At 36.6% G+C, this 21869-nt stretch overlaps 1 protein-coding gene and 1 long non-coding RNA gene across 2 annotated transcripts in view; one reads left to right on the forward strand and one right to left on the reverse strand.

Annotated features, from left to right (window-relative positions):
* The window catches only part of Smox (Smad on X), a 330926-nt gene that overhangs the window by 305776 nt on the left and 3281 nt on the right, over window positions 1–21869 (forward strand). Inside the window, exons 4-6 of the mRNA XM_067132007.1 lie at window positions 9915–10073; window positions 10361–10585; window positions 11274–11418. Coding sequence (XP_066988108.1) covers window positions 9915–10073; window positions 10361–10585; window positions 11274–11418 — 529 coding nt within the window. The remainder of the gene's footprint in view (window positions 1–9914; window positions 10074–10360; window positions 10586–11273; window positions 11419–21869) is intronic.
* Window positions 20144–21869, reverse strand: part of LOC136855132 (uncharacterized) — a 46577-nt gene continuing 44851 nt past the window's right edge. The window contains exon 2 of the long non-coding RNA XR_010857919.1: window positions 20144–21640. This is a non-coding gene — a long non-coding RNA (uncharacterized lncRNA). The remainder of the gene's footprint in view (window positions 21641–21869) is intronic.

Below are 21869 nucleotides of genomic sequence, written 5' to 3' on the forward strand. Positions count from 1 at the left end.
TTCCAGCTTAAGTGTGTAATGTTTACTCATCCTGTGCCTATATTCTGATGGGAAGAAGTTAGGTCATCGTTTCTTCTGTATGTTCAGTTGATTTAAGCTCACGAAGACTGAACACTCTCCTAACATACTGGGTACGAAAATTAGGTTTCCCGTCGTACTTGAAGTGTGAATATTGGAATTCCCAAGTCATGGGATGATGAGGTTTTAATCGTGCCCCATTGAGCTACAAGGACACGTACCCAAAGGGAGATAAGCATATCTGTTTCACTTCCTAGCCCTGCGTCCTCTTGTTCCACTTTTATTTTCTTCTTCTCAACCGAAGCGCTCGTTACTTGTCGTCTTCACCTCTCCCATCGGCCTTCTCTCATTACCTAGGTTTTTGGTTTTTTTGGGCGTTTTCATTTCTTTTTGCGTCTCTGCGGTTGTGGTTTTCTCACACTTGGACGTTTTAGATATAATACTATCATTCATTAGAACTATTCCTTTGTACTTCTTTAACACCAGAGCGTCTATCTCACATATGGTCGACCCACGTTCGAATCTCGAACCGGACGCGGGACGAATGGTCGCGTTCCCTAAAATTCAATATGCCTTTTATTGACCAAAACAGTGAATTGTGTATGTGGTTGTTGGTAGATTGTTGTGGGTAGCAGCTAGGGGAGAGGGAGAGAGAGAGAGATTCGAGTGTTCATTGCTCCATCAAAATGTATACCATCAGGAGGTCGGGAGGGGCTCGAGGAGGTAATCCTCACCCCACTGGGGTGAAACCGCGCTTAAGATAGTCTCTCTCTCTCTCTGTTGGAGTCTTTGCCCTTCTCGGAATTGCATTATATTCTTCGGACCCATGGTCGTTTCTTTCTTTTTTGTAGGGGGTACATTTATTTCTTGTATCTTCAGGGGGTCATCGCTGTTACTCGTCGAAACATTGAAGACTTGGCAAGATGGTAGGTTAAAAAAACGCCATAAGCTACATGGAGGCAAGTCGCGTTAAAAGGAGAATTTTGCACCCTGTAGGTCTTCCTGTAATGATTAAGCCCTGCATTTCAGTTGACCTGAGAAGGAAGTGGGTGGGACTCTGATCGACGTCCGTCTGTATGTATCTACTCGTATGTGTGTATGACTATGTCCGGCATAAATTTTTCACATTATCTGCTTCTCCACAACCACAGGAATCAGTTCCAGTCAACCTTGGCACAAAGAATCCTTGGATAAATGGAATTCAGGTTTGTTCAGAAGAAACCGTGACCCTTCGAATGGGAAGTAATTAAGTAGCGAAAATGGGCTGGGATCGTTAACAACCTTCTTACCTGGAACTTCTGGGCCAGAGATGACAAAACTTGTGTGAAAGCTCTCTCATGTAGTGAAGTTTCAAGTTTGTTCAAACCATGGCCCCGGAGGCCAGGATGAGGCCAGAATGGGGGGCCAAAGTTTTACATAGGAATGAACAAGAAAATCCTTGATCATATTTGCAAGTACAGCAAAGTGGCGCAGGTAGTGCTAATTGTCTCTTGTTCTTGTCTGGCTTTTTCGTGATGCTTGTTTCCATCAGACCTGAGTTAGGGGAAGATTGTAAGTTGGGTCGCATATAATCTCCATCTCGCCATTAAATAGAAAGTACGTACTGTAGGAGGCCGTACCTTCGTCAACGTCTGGAAAGAAAGAAGGAAAGAAAAAATGTTGGGTCCACATCCATCTTCCACCGACAGACTGACGTGAACGCATAACTTCCGTGCAATTTAAAATGCAAATAAGGTAGCCTTCAACACACATATGCATTCCATCTTGGCAATTTTAATTGCATTAGAAGATAGTTCATTTAAAATGTGAAGAAGGCGGCTTAATGCTCAAGATTTCTTCAAAATTCCATGGTTTACTTTAATTCCATTATTCTTTCACCTGAAGTTCCTTCACTTGAATTCGGTGAATTCAGTTTCAAAGTAAATAACTTTACATTTACGCATATTTGTTCATTTGAATTTTTCCTATGCCTGCCTTTAAACTCCGAAAACAGTCTGTTCCAATTCCACGTTTCAATCAGATGTTTCCATAAATTCCTCTTTTCTGTAATAGCACCGATTTCTATTCCCGGCATCGATGTCTAACTTCCAAGATACTCGTATGTGGAAGATGGAAGCTTATTGAGAGAAGAAAATGTGAAGGAGAAAACTAATAAATAAAAGAAAGGATAATTTGTAATAAAGCTGTTAAAAAATACTTAGAGTTTATTAAAAAGCAAAAGCAGTAAAAAAAAAAAAAAAACTCGACTCGGATGATGAAAAAGGCTACGTAAGATTAAAGGAGTGATTTCTCAGTGATTTAGAAAGTAAGTAGAATCTTACTTCAAGTAAAGTGCAGTGAAGCCTGCAAGCTTAAAGCAGGCCTTTAGGTCGCCCATTCCCACGTTGTTTCTATCATGTTTTCTCAATTTATTGCTTTAAGATTCCTAGGGAAATAGTCTAGATCTGAACAAGTAATGTACAGATGTTTCTATCAGTATAATTTATTTCTATTTGCACTTCTTAATCGGTAACGTATGACTTCAAGGAAGTGAAATTAATTTCCTTACGATTTGAAGCAATTGTCATGTACTTAATCATGAATAATCCGTTAAGAAAACGTAGTAATGAAGCACCTGTCAAGTGCTCATCGTTTCTTCTTCATTCATCCTCTATCAACCAGTATATAAATATAAATTAGTCCTTTTGTTAATTTAAATTACCCGTGAATATTGAAGTTTTTTCCTAAGTATCTGTTCTCTTGTTTTTTTCCGGAGTTATATCCTCTTAAAGGGAGCATATTATGGGCGAATGTATAATATTAATAATAATGAGGACAATAATTACAGAAAATAAACAAAGCACTTTTGACTCCTTTGAGGTTAGGACTCCTGTGAGGTTAGAAGTTGCTAAAGCGAATGAGCGGAAACGTAAAGTAGGCAACATCAAATAGTGGAGTAGACATTCTTGCTGTATTTTGAGACTAGTGGTTTTTTCTTTTTTACCAACGCAGGTTTCTTGTAGATGCTTTCCTTGAGCATTTTAACATAAGTAGTAGTTTTCGCCAAGAAATACTTGTATTCTACAGTACAGTTATCTGTATCGTAGATAACTGCCTTTGAGTACACATAAGTGTTGGGGCCTCATAACTTGACTTATTAATATTTGAATGTAAACAGGTATATCATCTGAGACTTATATAGATAGCGTCAGTTGTATTGTGTCATGTCAGCTTTACCACAGTAATTTGCTTTGTTTTCTGACTTACCCTCGATGAATCCACGTTTGTTTGCAGCTACGGTCAAGCTTCGGAAGTGTCTGTATTCTCCCTGCTTCGTTAGACGAGCTTGCCTCCACTTTAGAACCTTATTTTCTCTCTCTCTCCCTTTTCCTGTTATTATCACAGTAATTTCTAGTGTTCTGAGTATGTCTGTTCCAATAGACGGGGCTGTCACCTCATCCAGTTTCGTTATTATGTGGTCAGGATAAACATTTGTTTCCCGTTCAAATTGGTCTTTGAATTAATGAATAACTGTAATGTATTTCGTGTGATCGATCCTTATTTTAAATGTTTATTGCTTATTAATTTTCAGTAGTGGCAACGGTGACTAATATAAGTTCAAGCTTATGGCCGTGTTAAGTTTAGCTTCAGATTCAAGGTTCAAAGTAAGGCATAATTGTAGACTGTGACTCAGTCAGGGGATAGCGATTTTGACATTCCAGCTTTCAGTTCCTACGTATCATGTAATTTTTGAGGAGTCGAGCTACATTCTCTCTCTCTCTCTCATGATGCAGATACACACTGATAAGTGTTTTAATTTGGTAACCTCTATCCCTTTATTTTTATGCAGTGAACCTGGATTTTCTGAATGGCTTTTCCCATTTTGTTTATAATATTTATCATTTGTAGCCTACACAAATTGGTATGCAATAAGCCAAAGGTTGAGTATATAGGGTGAATATAGAATTTAGGCCAAAGGCCAAGCACTGGGACCTATGAGGTCATTCAGCGCTGAAACGGAAATTGACAAAGGGCCGTAAACTTGCCTAGCCAGCTTCTACCGAATGTTTGTCTGTATGTGAAAAGGAAAGAATGATGTGACGAGAAAGAAATTTCGTAAATTGTATCCTATCGGGGTACCTGATTTTTCCTTCCTCCAGATTGTCTTCAGACCTTACTTTAGTTTTGCATAATTTCTTTTGTGAATCACTAGTTCAATTAAATCTTCACTATCACTTTTGGAGTTCGTTTTGGAAAGCAAGTGAAGCAAGGCAATAAAGAATATATGGCTTCTTCGATAACAGCTTTCGCTAATGACCTTGGAAAGCCATATCTAAAGGTACTACTTCAGTTTATAAGCCAACTTCATTGTACGTTGCCCTGACAAAGGCGAAATATTTCGTTCTGCACGCAAAACACGCTCACTACATGTGCGCGTGAGTGAGTGTTGTCATGAGTGTGAGAGTGAGCTTGCGCCGGTGTACGAAGCGAATGACGATGTGGAAATATACTAAATAAGGTTCACTCTTGTTTCTGCAATCAAAGATTGAACGTGGTAGTAACTATTGTCTGATTTTGCTCTGGAGCCACCGCTTATTAAATAAATTAACGTCCTTTGGTGACGTGCATGCGTATTTCTGTTTTGTACGTACTTACGTACGCACGCTTCTATTTATATCGCATTTTGACGAAGCGGCTAAAACGCGGTCTTGGCCTCAACAGTCTCTCCTAAGGCTAGTGATCTATCATCTAGTTTTTATGTGATCAAGAGGCGGCGAGATCACTTGATAGACACTCAGGTTCTTCAGAAAAAATTATGAAGAAAAAATAAAAAATCTTCACCCTTCTCCCCTGACAGAAATTTCGTTCTCTTGTTAACATGAGATATTTTAGTTGTGTGTTGATAAAATGTATATATTCTGTATATGAAAGCTTTTTCGTAGGAAACCTTTTATTTTTATATATTGCTGTCTAAAGGGTATTTTAGTTATAAAAATGTATTTTATAAAAATTGCTGGTTGAATCTGTGATCTCATATATATATATATATATATATATATATATATATATATATATATATGTGTGTGTGTGTGTGTGTGTGTGTGTGTGTGTGTGTGTGTGTGTGTGTGTGTGTGTGTGTGGGGCATTCAACATCAATGTACCGTGGCATGAACCACTTAAGGGCATATTTCCTATATCTGTATTTTTACAGGAGAAAACTGTGAAGGAAAAGACGAAAATCAGTGGTATGCTGCTGCTTTTAGTAAATGCCAACAGGTGTTTCATCCATTAACTTGTAGTTCTTTTACGAGTTTTACAGTGGAACTACGCGCTAATATGTAGGTTAGCAGAGTAAAAAATTAAAGATTAAAACAAGAACCCCAAAAAACATTTAGCAAGAAAATTTTTTAAAAATCTCAATGATTTTCTATATAGAGAATCCCAGCGGCCTGCAATACCATTTTCTTTTGCTGGAGAGAGATCAAAGTTTGAAGACACTTGGACATTCAGTATAAGCTGCTGCTGTCACGCTTACTGCTTCACCAACCACAAGCTGGTGAGCTACCCTCAAGACGCAACTTCAAGTTCATAGAAACAGCAGTGCCATACACTAGCATTTTGTTGAGTGTGTAACTAGACAGGACATCCTCAGGAAACGTGATATATCTACTGTTTGTGTCATCATGGAGAAAAATACATGAAAAGAGACTGCTGATATTTTTAATTACTCGACAAAATTTGAGAGCGTAGACAAGGACCCCATGGATGCACTAAAGAGCAGATCAACGAAAATAGTAATCTGGGCAAACAGGCTTCAGCAGGGAATTGAGTTTCCTAAGGTAGTTGGCGACTACAGACTGGGATATTTTCTTGGGACCATCAAAACCCGTAAACCTGGCAACCTATCAGGCACATAATATCCGAAATTACATCCCTGAAATGTAGGATGGCTAAGCCCTAAACACCCACAGGTTAGATGCCCTTTGGTGAATTCAGACATCTTTAAAACCAATGAGCGTGATGTATTTACAGGATCACTGGATGCAGACAGCCTATTCACCAATGTTTAGATTAGAAGACCACAGGTATCATCTACAATAATGTCTACACATCTGACAGGGTTACCCTCCCAATTCATGAAAAACTGGTAAAGGAGAGGCTAAAGGTATGCACAATAGGGTTCCCCTTGCCAACATGTACATGGCCACTGTGGAAGACAGATCTTCACTAGGAACCGGAAACCAAGAATTTACGTCAGATAAGTGGATGACATCTTCATCACCACCAGAGGAGCACCACATGAAGCAAAAAAGCTAGCAGTTGCCCTAAAAACCATTTTGGCCCTCAGCTTACAGATGAGGCCAGCAGAGAAGACCCCTTTGACTGTTTAAGATAAGAGGAGGGCAATCAAGAGGTTGGAGAATGGAATAATACCTGGAGTTTGGAATCATGAATGAGATACTGTGGTTTGGTACTGAAGTGTGAATGAGTGACTGATAAGAATGCGTAGGTCGTATGGATGAGGGAACAGTTTCAAAGAAATCAGTGAGAGTAATAACATATCCATTGGTCCAAGGGTAAAGGGGATGTATGAGACTGACAGTTTTAGGGGCTTAAAAAGTCAAGAAATGAGGCAACTGTTATAATGATGAAAACAGACAAAAAAATGGTAAATATACCACATTTTCAGATATCCCAGTCCCACAGTGGAAATCCAAATCCCTACCCAAACACTACTTCTGTCTTGTTTCCTAGCCATGGTGATATGGCAAGAATATATTTTGCATCAGAGATTTCGAAAAGCTGTAATTATAAAATGTTAAGATTGATGGCCAAAGTGGAGTCGAAAGATCATATTACAAATGAGTAAATAGTGGAGTGTGTGGTGTGTATTGGCTAGAAGAGTCGTTTCAAAGATTGAAATTGTTTGGATATGCACTATATTGAAAAGGGTAAGGAACTGCCTCTTAAAAAAGTGGTAGACATGGAAATAGCAGGATGAAGACATGTATGTCTTCAGGAAGTCATGATAGAGGAAAGAGGGCAACCTTGACCTCATAGAGGTCAGACTGAAGTTGCTAGTACAAAGGAAACAACTTATTTTACATCTTACTCTGTACATAAAACAACTTATTTTACATCTTACTCTGTACATAAAGAGAAATGCTGGCATAAACTTTTTATGATGATTTGAGTTATCGTGAATTATCAGATGAATTTTAGTCAATGGATTTTTGACATTTATTGAGGTATATGGGAGAAACTTGCAAGAACCTTAATGGAACTGGCAATTTTCACAAGGCTGAAAATGCAAGAATAGATATTGAAGTGGTGAAAGCCTATGTTTTACTGAAATCAAGTTTAGTGTACCATTTGGATATAAAATATTCCATCAGTTCCTTTAATGTTCCAGATAATAGACATAAGGCGGTGTTCAACAAGTGGTACCTGGCAACTATTTGCGTGGCCGCGCAGGCGCATGACGTGCTATGGTGACAGATTAAGTTTCTGTTGCTTGGTTACGGGTTGCCCTAGAGCAAGAAAGAGCCTTTGCCTGCGCAAGGCTGGCTTAGTTTAAAACAAAGATCCGAGTCACTCGCTAATGTATATTATGGCAGCCTAGCTATAACATTCTGTATAGAGGAAATTTAAATTATTATCGTTCTTTTGTATGATTTTTCTTTAAGAATTGTGGTATTAATTTTCCTTGCGATCCGGCCAAACTATTTTTTCAATCTGAAGGTTTTATTTTAGCACTCAAAATTGTAGGCATATGTTTTGCTTATACAGCTTTAAAAACAAAAGTACTTATTATATTTTATCATAATCAAAACAAAAAAATGTTGAATATTAGCCAATAAATGTTTGGCTACGCCTAATGATCCATGCTTAATCTGTGAAAGGCGGGGAATCCTATAATATGCAGTATGATTCTGTTCATAACAATTTATGTGGCATTAGATTCTCATAATCAAGAATGTGTTCTTTTACAGCCGTTATGCAAATATATAATTGATTATTTCAGTGTTGAATGGCCTCCTCGAATTGTCCATTTGACCTAATTCTGAAACCGTATGGCTTAAGACTGAACGAGTCACTCCTTGAGAGAAAAATGTATAACCCTTCCTTAATGAGGTAGTTAGTAGGGGGCTAGTGCCATCAGTGCACCTCAAGGGGTGCACTGTAGGCATTACTTAAGGCTTTGCAGCGTCCCTTTGGCTCCTATCTGCAACCCCTTACTGTATCTCCATTTATATTCTTTTTCTTCCATCTTACTTTCCACCCTCTCCTAACAATTGTTTCATAGTGCAACTGCGAGGTTTTCCTCCTGTTATACCTTTTAAAACCTTTCGACTATCAATTTCCCTGTCAGCGCTGAATGACCTCATAGGTCCCAGCGCTTGGCCTTGGGCCAAAATTCTAAATTCCATTCCGTTCCAAAATGAGGCGGGAGCAAGAGGTTGAAACGTAACATTAAAAAATTTCATATAGTAGAAAAATGTTAATGCTTTAAAATATAATTAAATAACAATATATAAAGATAAGTCAACATATTCTTTCGAATGCAATTAAAGAAAAACAACAGTAAATTATATGTATCCCATATATTCAGTAATTTTTTTTTTAGCCAGTTTCAGTGCTATTCACATCCCGATAATTAGTTTAACTCCCAAAAGCACCCGTAACTCCGTTCACACGTGTCGTTATCAGTTGCCATTCATTCTAGGCTTAGGTGACGACTCCCATTAAACCATTCATTTGTAAAAAAAAAAAATTCCAATTTCCTTATTTGGTATATCTGAATTCTCCTTCATATTTGTAAAAATTTTCTATTTCAATTTGACGTTTTTGATGGTGTTAAAAAGAAAATTGGCATATGTAAAGATTTAGAAGTTATCGTGCATCCAAACTGGTCTACTGAACTTTCGGCGTTGCAGGCGTGCCAACCGAACGGGATATGGCAATGCATTGCACCTTCCTTCAGTGAAGCGAACTGTATTTAGTTTAGGAAAGGAAGCTGTAAATCATATATTTTTTATAATTATGTCTTTTGCTAACTTAAAATAACATTCTTTCTTTTAATAGAAAGATCTTTAAACAGATGATAATTTGTTAACATTAAAAATACCAAATTCCACTCACGTATTATTTGCTTAAAATAACAGCTCTTCATATAGACGAACTCTGTTAACACGGTTGGTAGGCCTGTTCATATCTAAATATAATGAAGTATTTCATAATGATTCGGACAAAATACTAAAAACTTGTATAATACAAGGTTTTTCCTAGCAGTTTTATTTTTTGCGTGTGATAATTGATTCAAATTTTATTATAAAAAATTTCTCAAACTAATTATTGTATGGAAAATAAAAAAAGAAAAACGATCCAAGCGACGTATTTCGTAAAGTGGTGCAATATAAAATAGCGTAATTGTACATATTGTGGATTTCATGGAGATTTCTTGTCATGCATTATAATCCTGTGCTAATAAACTTTATATTGTGAAACATAAGCCTCAGTATTTCACTAATATGCATACCATAACACCAAAGGTTCCAAGTCAACATTTATACATATCCAGTGAATATGAGCTATTAAAAACAAGTATCATATTCCAAAGTTTATAGCCTGTATCCTTTTTCTATTCTGTAAGGTTTGCGGCAACTTGGCACAATTCTTTTAATACTAAAAACGAGAATTTACTAGTTTTTATTTTCCATATAGCAGGATTACTCTTTACATTTAATGTAGGTGTATGAATTTCATTTCGAACAGAAATTATAGATAGTTTTTATTGCCGTCTTAAAATCCACGATTACAGTATTTTGACTCAAAAATTTACATTGTGGCAGTTATCTGCAATGTTTGATTACTTACTTTGCAACTCCACATATTTTTACTCTTTTCTTTTATAGGTATGATCCCAACATCTCCCAGTCCCCCATTGGATGCCCAGCCAGTTACATACTGTGAACCAGCCTTCTGGTGTTCAATCTCATACTACGAACTCAATACTCGTGTAGGCGAGACGTTCCATGCATCACAGCCTTCTCTGACAGTGGATGGATTCACAGGTGAGAGAGATTATTATTCAATAGATGCATGTTCTAGGTGAAATTCATGTGTTATGTACGGCGGTTACTAAATAAAAAGAGTATTAGAAATTTGATTATTTTTAGGATATCTTTGTATTCATTATCTAAAATGATACACACTTCATTCAGTGATGAAAGAGATAACTAGAGAGAACACTTGGTATGCACTCGAGTAAGAAAATGTGAATAGAAAAAATTGTTAAAATAAATCACTACCATATTTCTGAAACCGTACATTTTCACGGCGTTGCAACTTCATCTTTCAGACCCTAGCAACAGTGAGCGTTTCTGCTTAGGTCTTCTGTCCAACGTTAATCGCAACCCTGTTGTAGAACAGACGAGACGTCACATTGGTAAAGGAGTTAGGTTGTATTATATTGGAGGTGAAGTTTTTGCAGAATGCCTTTCAGATTCCTCCATTTTTGTCCAAAGTCCAAACTGTAACCAGCGTTATGGTTGGCATCCGGCAACAGTTGTGAAGATTCCTCCAGGTAAGATCTGAGATAACATCACTATGCGTAAATGATATTTCAATATTGATTGACTGATTATGAAATTTAGGTCTTGAAGACCAAGCGCCGGAACTCATCAGGATTATTCAGCGCCGTAATGAAAGTGAAATATATAAATAAATGATATGATTGATAATGAATAGGTGAATGATGATATACTAGTAAATTTCAGTGTTAAAATATGAATGTAAAAAATGAAGAATGATTTTAGATAGAACCAACGAAAAATAAGTATATATTACACTTTTGTATTCAAAGTATAAGACACTTTTGTATTCAAAGTATATACGTAGTATAAGAATAAATATGACTAAATAATTGTTGTAAAGTTGCTACTCTTAAATGCAGTTTTTGATACACTACATGCTTGTCATTGTAAATTATTAATTTTTAGAGTTGATAAATGCTTCCACTGGTTTTATCATAATGATGTCATAACAGCAACACTGAAATTAGTGAGATTTTTTCTTAGTTCTCAGAAGAAAACATTCTCTCCCCTCTTTAAATATAAATTTGCATCAGAAAGAGGTTAGGGAATTTTCCTTCCCAAAAAGGTAATAAAAGAATATCCTTTAAAGTTTTTGGTGGGCTATCCTGTATTATTTTATTTTTTTTATAATACAGGACATTCTTATATTCAGTTATGATATCAGTGGCTCTCTTTCAGGTTGTAACTTGAAAATCTTCAATAATCAAGAGTTTGCACATCAGCTGGCACAGAGTGTGAGCCAAGGTTTTGAGGCCGTTTATCAGTTGACTCGTATGTGCACCATACGTATTTCCTTCGTAAAAGGATGGGGTGCACAATACAGGTAGGATGTCATCCTTTTACTTTCGAAAGGAATGTCTTATCTTTTGACAGTAAAGTATTAAAATCAGTTTCCAGTGTCACACAAAAGTCCTGGATCATGGTCATAAAGCTTGTTTGGTTGGTCTTGATTCAAATGCTGTTTTTAGACTTTAGTAGTCATGTTGTTTTTGTTTTCAAACTTACACAGATTGGAGTTGGTGGACTAGTTCATAGTATTACACTAATAGTACATTTTTAACTAGTAGAATCTTGATCCCATCTCCTGAGTATAAACATATGGTTACTGAAGCTCTTAACAAAGAGTTAGTTAAAAAGTTAGTACATGGTATACAATTTATGGAGGAGGGTGGTAAACCCTAACAAAACTCATAGCACGACTGGTAGGTGGTCTAGGACATTAGAACCCCCCCCCCCACAATATTTTCATTGGCAGTGCTTCTATAACTAATGCAAGTCATTTAAAATCCTAGGAGTCATTCTTGATTGCTTTCTTAACTTTTTTAGAAACATATCTTGTGCCTCTCTTTTTGGTGCACAAAAAACCGTATACTGGTAATGTCTTTCACACCTTTTGGATACCCGTCAATCCTGAGGAAATATTTTTCTTCTATTCTCCAATTTTGGTATTCAGTAGCTGACTCAGATCTTAAATTGTGGACAGAAATTTCTTATCTCTGATTTTGATATTAATCACTGGCATTGTCACATGAAGCTGTAAAATTTGAGTGACATTACAGTATTGGATATTTTTTAACGCTGTGCAATTGCTCCACAGTGTTGGTTTCTTGTTCCGTGTTTTACTTAGTAACAATTGCAGTTTTACAGAAAACTGCATATTTCTGTCCATTTTAGACATTGTTTATAAAGAATGGGATTCCTTTTGAAGTGGTAATCGCCTTGCACTATACTGACATTTGTTCCTGGAATGCCGTCATCATGAACAACATAGTATTTTTTTTTTAAAGTGAACAATTTTTCTGTTAAGTAAATAGTATGTCTTATCCATGACAGTAATTTCCAACTTGCAGAACAAAGAAAATTTTGGCTTTGATCCAAGATATTCCTTTGAGTCAGTATGGGACTTTTTGCCAAAACTAACTCTGTCCAACTTGTGCCTTCCAATTCACATAATACAAAAAGTTTGAGTGCAGATCATAAGTGCTTCTCATCCACATTTAAACTTCACATGTGCAAGTTAGTGTACAGTGCACTTTGGGTAAAAAAAAAAAAGTATTGCAGTAGTTAAGACTTGAGAAGCGAGCTTCTGTATTGTCCTATCTTTGATACAGGTGGTCTAATGTCACTCTTCTTCAATGTTAGTGAATTTACAGTATAGCATGAGGGAGTACATTGCAAATTTTCTCCCTAAGAAAATAGAAAATTTGCAAGGCATGCACCTCTCTTTGCAAAGTTCAATATTACGTTTGTGGAGCTAGTATTTTTTCTTATTTTCAGTTGAAAAGTTTTGAATTTCTCAAACTTTAGAGCATGCCTGTTTGCAGATCATCATAATAATGAACAAGGGAACTTAGTAGAGGTAGTTAGGATTCAAGAATTACTCTGTACAGTATTCTCTTTCTAACTTGAACATTAGTTGTTTTTGGGATTCTGTTAGCACTTAATGCCCCTCCCCCCTTTTCTTTTTCCCCCTTTCTTAGTAACTTACTAGGAAGTCCGCTGCCATACTTCCTCTAACATTGAATTTAGTTTGGGGGAGGATACTCAGGTATTTGAGATTAGTTATTGTTTATCTTTTCAAGCCTCATGTGTCCTTTCAATTCCCTTTACTTTTACTGTACCAAAATAGCAATGTAAGATAATGATAATGCTTCAGATTAGTGGAATAAAGAGAAACACATGAAAGCTAATACCTTTTTATTAGCTTGACTTTACATATTGGAAATTAAATTTGGTATTTTTACTGGATCAGAACCTTGCATTCTGTAGATACAAGTGGAAATTTGTATTGACATATATATTTTGTACACTTGGTATCTCTTTCTGGAGGTGGGTGGGTCTGGATAAGTCCAGTTGTTTAACACAAAGGTTGCCCTAAGTAGCTGTGATTTTGTTATTAGGTTATTCAGGAAGTTCCAATCCAGTTTGAAAATGTGTTTAACCATTGCTCTGGACCTTGCAAATTGTTTGCAAATATTGAATTACAACTTGCATCTCCAAAACTGAATAATAAGGAAAGAAATTTAGTAAAATTTTCATAGAACATTACAGACTTTATAGTCAGTTTAGCTGCCTAAAAAAGGGAATTTAGCTAAGTATGGCAAGCAGTATTTGTGGGATTTTCATATAACACTATTTCTGGTTATATAAACAAAAGCCTTTATATAGTTGTATTCCTCAGTGTGAGCTGGAAACAGTTGCTGAAACTGGCTAAAAAGGTAGTTAAGTGGAGATGGGTAGTTGAGTGTGGGATTGCCCCACTCACCTGCCACAAGCTAACAATTTTTCCGTTGGAAAAATACAGATTAATGTTTGGCTTTGTTCCAACAAAACTGCAAGTCATTGCTCTCTACGTAGAAGACTTGCTCTTTCGATGGGAGGATAGTTAACCAACTGGCAAGTTGAATCTCCACCCATAAATGCCATTACGAATATGAGCAGGGAAACTGTGACTTCTGTAGCCTCTTTTACATTCTGACCTGGGGATGTGATTAATAGGACCCTGAGCCAGACAGAGTGAGACGTTGCACTAATCAAGGAAACCTTATGAGAACCAAGTGCTGCACTAAATATAACGTGGCCCAAGTTGGAAGACTGCTAGTATTGGGGCTAATCATAAATTCATGGGGTTTAAAGGACAGTTGGTATTACAAAGAGACCCCCCTAACACTTTGGCCTAAGAGGTTGAGTTCGTGTTAAATAGAAACACAGAGCTTACACTTGGCACAAATGCATCTTATCTGGATCCCCACTAACAAAAGTCTCAAGAGGGAGGGAACTCAAAAATTTCTCAGATTTTTTGTCAGAACTGTTAGGTTTTTTAAGCTTTCGCCAAAAGCTCATGAAGAAAGAACAAGAGGGATCCTCAGTCTCTGAGCGCCAGACAAAACACAAGAGGCCCTACAACTTCACCAGTGAGCTACACAACAAGGCTAAGGCTAGCAGAACAAGTTGTGTGGATGAGATCTTGAACTAAGGCCTCTCCAAATGGCTCAGACACTGGTGCCTGAGTTAGTCAGCAGATGAGAATTACACCCAATTTTACCAATGTTCCACAGATGAACAAGACTGTAAAGCTCTTGTGAGCTTGATCAACTCTACAAAGTGAGAAAGGTCTACCAAAGATGACAAGTGACTGAACATGACCTACCATGTTGAGATGGTTGTCAGGAACAGGAAATGCACTGTTGCATTTAGCCTGCTGAAGCCAGTGGAAAAAAAATCCCACTGCTTCTGTATCAGTATGCCTGTTGGGCATAAGGTCCAACTTCTCCCAGTTCATTGCAGTCCCAATGTTACAATAAAAGGCAAGACCTAAGCCAACATAAAAATAAGCACTTATGTGAACTCCTGAGGGATTTGCCAGCAAAAACCTCAAGGCTTTTGAACAGGTGGACAGTCCCTTGAGAAATGAAATGGAGGTAATTTCTGAAGGACTGATAGATGGGCATCTAAAAATACATATTTCTTGTCCTCTGAAACCAAAAAGTGGCCCTGTATGATTGAATCCAACACAAAATGAGTTGTTTTCATCTTTAAGCCAAATTTATAGCACAAAACTCAAAGGAATTCCTTAGCAGGAACAGCAGTGAAAGATGGGTCACTTACCCTTTCTGTAAACACTCCAGCAGTGCCACCAATGAAGCAGAGGTAGGCGGTGGTAAAACCTGGATGTGCCACTCTCAGCTAGGGAGAGCTCAGCATGTTAGAAAATTTGTGCTGGTCACCAACCCTTCCACAAATCCCCCTGAGAGAGTCAGAGAATGAACAAAGGGTAGGGAGAGAGAGGGGACAATTAAGGAGGGAGATCCAAAGGTGTGTAATCTTCCCCCCAGAGACACTGGCAACCATCTTTTGGCTTCCTTTGCTGCTGCTGAACCTCTTCAATTCAAAGGACATAGAACTGCCAAACACCTACTCGTGTCCTTCACACCTTTTGTTTAACTTAACACCATACAAATATTTATATTATCAAAAGATGAAAGAAGTTTTAACAAATATATATATTATAAAAAGATGAAAGAAGTTTTTGAGCAGAGCAAGATATCTTAAATCACGCGGTCAGAGAGAAAGTACTAGCTTATGGCATATGAGCAGGTTCCCCACCCCATCACCCACCAATTATCTACCTTGTTACCTAGTTTTTGAAGGTTCTTAACAATTCAACAAAAGTCAAATATTGTGGTGTGGACAAAATGTTGTAATGATCATCTACTTTAGAAAAAAAAAGCCCAAAAGCCTCAAAAAGTTAAATTCTTATAATAAGGATTTTTTAAGGTAACATTATAACAATCCTATTTCAGAGATGATAATAAATACTGTTAGCTGTAAATGGTTTATTTTATAATAGTGTTAGAGAACCTTATTTCCTTGTAATACTGATATAAAACAATCATTGTAGTACTTCTTACCAGTGAGAGGCTTTAGTTACAGTGTTCAAAATTAAACACAGCATTAAATTGTCAAGACTATAACTTCCTCTTGGTCTTTGTCTTTCTCTATAAGTATCATGGAATAATCTATGAAATTAAAAAATATGAACTAAACTTGACAAATACATACCCATATATTTACAACCCTCCGAGTCATTTCTGAACTGAAGCATGAGTGACTGTTACAACTCTCGATTTCAGTAGTCCTGTCAGATCAAAAGTGGTAACAAGAACTAGTAACTTCTGGTGACGCATAAAGAATTTTAAGAATAACTACTTGGTGATGCATAATGTTGAGAATAATCCAAAGTGAATTCCTGAAAATGCTGGAATTGTCTGATATTCAATTCTGCATATCAATACCCACAGGTCTCCCATGAATAGAATGTTATGGCAGTGTGGATTTCCCAATCAAATCTCAGTATGTTTCTGTATTATTGCATATATATATAACAACTGAGTTTGTAGGTCTCACAGAGCACCTTTGGCAGAGTGGGGACCTGGGAAAGAAAACAGTTCTCAACTACTAAGTATTATTGGATATACTTTAGGATGTGCAGATGAACTTGGCATTTTACTCATTTCTTGAGTTAATTAAGAGTTGTTCACTGGAATAGCCAGTGACACTGAGATTCAGCCAACTATTTCTCATGTAAGTACACTGTCAGTTTTTCTTATCACCACTTGTATATAAGTATCCACATTTGGCCAAATATTCTATCATCTGTTTAGTGATGATGCCCTGCATATAGCATAGCTTGTGTAAAGGTTCTGTGTGGATTCACCAGGTCTCAAGCTTTCATGGCTGCTTAATTAGCATGGCTGGCCCCTTATGAACAGGTGTCTGGTATGTCTTAACATCCTGTTGCCATCTTGACACTGAACTGATCTGTTGCTTGGGAGATGAGACAATCAGTATCACATAGTCCTGCTATCTTCTGGCACAGAAGACAATGAAAATCAAAACTATACTTGGGTTGTAAAAAATATCTTGAGTGCAATGAAACTAATCACCATGCCATATGTCCCTGTTCTACCAAGTTCTGTGTAGGCGGTGTATTGTAAAAAATATCTTTAGTGCAATGAAACTATTCATCATGCCATATGTCCCTGTTCTACCATATGGACCATGTGTGTTCCATGTTAACTTGTACCTGTCACAAAATGTCACAGTACAACATCTCTCCTATTAGTCCCCGTGTCACCTGCACCTTTACAACCTGCCTCTATAAGACAAGCTCTTCATTGCAAGCACCTCCATGTCTTCCTGGGGTCTCAAAATGGTATGACATAAAAACAGTTGCTGTTTAGTCCTTGGAGACCTTAAGGTCAGGAAAAAGATTAGATTCAGTTCCTGAGTAAAGCTGACTCAAGAGTATATATGGAAAAACTCCATGATACCAACAAATAATTCATTTCTGTAGCAGAAAAAATTAGCAATATAATCTATACCATATTAAAAGGTGTCCATGTGCATAAAATGTCAAATGGCAGAGCCAAATGAAAGGTGAGAGATAAGTGCAATACAGGTAGTGTTTGAGTTATGATAATTCGCCTTGAGATAATTTGATTTTGCAATAGGGTCATTAGCAATTAATACCGATATGACAATATTTTGACAATAGGTATTTTTTAAATTTTGTGCTTGACGAGCCAAGGCAGCAGTGAGAGAGACCAAAGTATAATGGACTAACTTCTTTTCCTCACCTCGTTATTCCATCTTCTAGTTAAATAAGTTGAAAAAATAAAAGAGAATGATAAAAGTATTGTTAGTAATGTTATACTCATTTCGTAAATGCCTACAGCCATAAAAGCTGAATGAGAAACACTGTTATGCAAAGAACTGTTATGCGAAGAACAACTGAATCGGATAACTGTTATGTGAGGAACAACTGAATCGGATAACAACAGCTGTTTTGCTTGCAAATTTCACAAGTTAACAATACTGTATAGTAAAAGTTGCTGGTTATCATCTCAAGAATAAAGCCTTGTGAGAAAATATCTAGACAGCTCTGTTAAGATTCTTGTCATCGTTCATGTCATAAACCGTTTGGATTATTGTAATTCGGTGTACTATAAGATGCCCAGTGTACAGTCACTCAAAGTTTTGCAACAACATGTTCCAGAAGTTTTCATTCACCTAACAGTAATTTGTTCTTTTGATATTTACAAGGAAATGTAATTTTCTTATTCAACTTTGGTTTTTAATCATACAGTTAACAATATAAAAAAGAATGGTGAGTGAAAAATTCATATTACGAAAAATGGCGAAACATTTTGAAAAATTTCACATCAGATGATTGGGCAAAAGAGTCAGAGAAGAAACTATATTTCGAATCCAGATAAAAGCTTACCGACTAATAAAATAATAATGAATAATTATCAATGAAATTATATATAAATAAAGAAAGAATTCAACCATTATTGTCGTCAAAAACAAAAAAGAAAAGATCTCGGAACGTCGTATGTTATCGTGTGACTCCACATTTGGGCAGGAAAGTTAAACTAAACTGTCTCGTCACTTGCACCGGTAAGATGGGCAACAGACTCAGCCGAACCACAATCATTAGCTTGCATAAGACTAATGTCTCTATTGTAGATATTGCTCGGCAGCTTAGCGCGAATAAAACAACCATTTATAGCGGAATAAAACAACAGTGAGAACGATGAAATGTGATAAATTCAGTGTAAAAAGTGGAGGACGACCCCATTGTTGCACTAGTGTTAAGGATCATTATCGGATGATCACTAAAGGAGCTCCGCCTAACTCCCCTGACAAGCCGGTGTTGCCATAAAGAGAGAACATGCGCTTTCCCTTCAAGTTGCTGCTCAAACCATCCGTAACAGGTTACATGAGACCAAGATATTATTTCATCATACTCCTGCCAAGAAACACTTCATATCAGCGAAACACAAAGAATAGAGGCTAGGGTTTGCATTATAATATAATCCAGTGGCCGATGATTTCTGTAAGAATCATCTTTTGCGATGAGGAGGAGACATTCTCCACTGATGAGCATGGTAGTCTTCTTCACAGCTGGCATTTAGCATTAACTAAATTAATGTTGAACTTCTAGCTAATTTTAATTCTTTAGAAACTTAGATAATAAGAAATACAAAAATAGGTGTTATATATTCGGTTAACTTCATAAGAGGCATCAAAATGATAGGCCTAAGTAGCAATGAAAGAAATTAGAAATTACACATGATAACGGCATTATATATATATACATCGCAGTATGCGGCATGCCACGTTCGACAATTATATTCTATGTATTACAAAAAACAGACGTGAAATCTGTTAGTCTAGTTCAGTATATTTTATATTAAGTTTCACTAATTCACAATATACATAGGATTAGTCAGTCAAAAATTTGATTAATAATAATGTGCAAGCAAATCTTTACAAAAGTCGTATTTGTTGATGTTAATAAATAGTTTAACTTATAACAGTCGTAGGCCTATGTCTACAAAGTTTACACATATGAAGGAGATAAAACAACGATGACCTCTGAAGTACAGTATTATAGTAACATCCTTTTATTAAGTAAAAGTATGACAACAGTAAGCAGTATCAGAAAAAGCCCTGTTTAAGGGAAACTGCAGGTAATTTCTCGGACCCACCACTAGTGTTCATTTGTTTCACGCGCTTACAACTGAGTTGCCAAATAGCGACATCTGTTGTCTGAAAAGTTTTGAAGTATGTTGCAAAACATTTTTGAGTGATTGTACAGCTCAAGAAATTACAGAAAATTATGAACAGAGCTGCTAGACTAACAAATGGTTGTGCTTTGCGGGGCTGGATTACTTGTCTTAATTAATTTGCACTGGCTTCCAGTGAAGGCCAGAATAATATTCAAGTTGTGTGTTTTGATTCATCAAGTTGTTAAGACTGGCTCTCCTCGATATTTGACAATATTTGAGGGACCTATTACAGAATATACAGCCAATAAATTGACCTGACATGAGACTAGTTGCAGATGGTTTCAAGTTGGTGGAGCTGCTTTTTTCCTCATTGGCTCCAGAGCCTTTAAATACGTAGCTCCTTGATAATATAACAAGCTGCCTCTTGGAGCTGAGGCAGACTGAGGATTTGAAGTCTTTAAAAAAAAAAAATTAAAACTTTTTGTTTAGTCAATGCTGTGACATGGAATACATAACAGTGAGTGTGGAATATGCAGTGAGAGCAAATACATCTGACAAATAAACTATTAATTTGACGACGGAGGTCCTGTGAGCACTTTGGAAGTGGTGCAGGACCTGGATAAGCCATCAGCAAGTAATAACAAGTAACAAATACAATAGTAAACAATTACCGTAGCTATGTTACAAATGACATTAAGTAGAATACGACTGATATATTTTTACATTATACCTTTATTTGCTATGGAGAAAAGATCGGCAAGGAAATATACTGCTAGATTTGAGCTGCAAGCTGAGAAAATGTTCAAGCTGCTAATGACTATAAACTACTGTGCATCGGCAACATGGCTGAAACTCCCGTAAACTTTGATATGCCATCAAACTCAACAGTAGATAAAGTTGTGAAAAGTATTTTAATCAAAACTACTGGGCATGAAAGAGCACATTTTACTGTTGTTTTTATGCCAATAAAAGATAAATACACAGAGGTTGTATTAGGATGAAATCAAGTGATAATAATGAATGGAATCTGTTGATTTTTTCTACACAAAAAACATGCCCCCAATACCACTCACAATTTTGCACTTGTGAGAACCAAACTAGGCACCTCAACAAACTGTCCGTGTTCTGCAAATGAAATGACCACCATATTTAATATTCTAAAGTGCCTGATAAGTCATTTCTACTCTCATAAAATGGGCTTGGAAGTTCTTGATTGCAGTACAAAAATCAAAGCAAGGGAAGGACTAAGCATGGGAATGTAGCTAAGACTGAAGAAATTATGCAATAAATGAGTAATTCCTAGTGCCATGTGTCACACACTGCAGGCATTAACTTCATACTGGTGAAGATACCAAATAGGATCTCTTGTCAAAACAGTCTAATAATATTTAACCATTAAAAACACCAGGCAATTTATTCCAGATCCAAGGAAGCTATAGATATCCATCAGGTGAACGATATTCAAACCCTGACATTGATATATGATGTATATCACACAAACACCTTTATAAATAGGGAGAAAAAAAGGAGCCTCTAGTGAGGGATCCTGATTTGAGAGACTAGGCTTTTGTTTATTGATAACTTCCCTAAACTAACATTAGCATCAAAAGGTATGTGCAATGTATGATGGATGTAGAAGCTTCATTGTACAGTGTCTTGTCTTTTTCTTGTAGATTTTACTTACTTGGTGGTATGATACTGGATCTTAACTGCCTTTTCTTTATTAACTTCAGACATTGCTTTCAGAGCTTCCGAGCCTTGAAGTTTCATTGCACAGTATCTTTCTGAGCCTAGAAGTTTCATTGTACAGTATCTTGTCTTTTTCTTGTAGATTTTACTTACTTGGTGGTATGACACTGGATCCTAACTGCCTTTTCTTTATGAACTTCAGACATTGCTTTCAAAGCTTCTGGGCCTCTTCATTTTTTCTTCCTAAACCAACTACAGTCAGTTAGTTTTGTCATGTTCCTATTAAGAAAAAAGTAACAAATATTACAGTATTAAGGTACGTTATACCTATGTGAATAAGAAATTCAAATTCTGCTTCTAAGAACACAAAAAGAAAAAATCTGAATGGGATTTTATGAGATAATAGTTTTAGGAAATTTACAATGTACTTAGCAAGCTACTTGAAACCCACTAAATGCACTGAACTACCATGTTCCAGTTTTAAGAAATTCCTTCATAAGTTATTTAA

This window comes from Macrobrachium rosenbergii, chromosome 30 (assembly GCF_040412425.1).
Source record: "Macrobrachium rosenbergii isolate ZJJX-2024 chromosome 30, ASM4041242v1, whole genome shotgun sequence".
Taxonomy (NCBI): Eukaryota; Metazoa; Arthropoda; class Malacostraca; order Decapoda; family Palaemonidae; genus Macrobrachium; species Macrobrachium rosenbergii.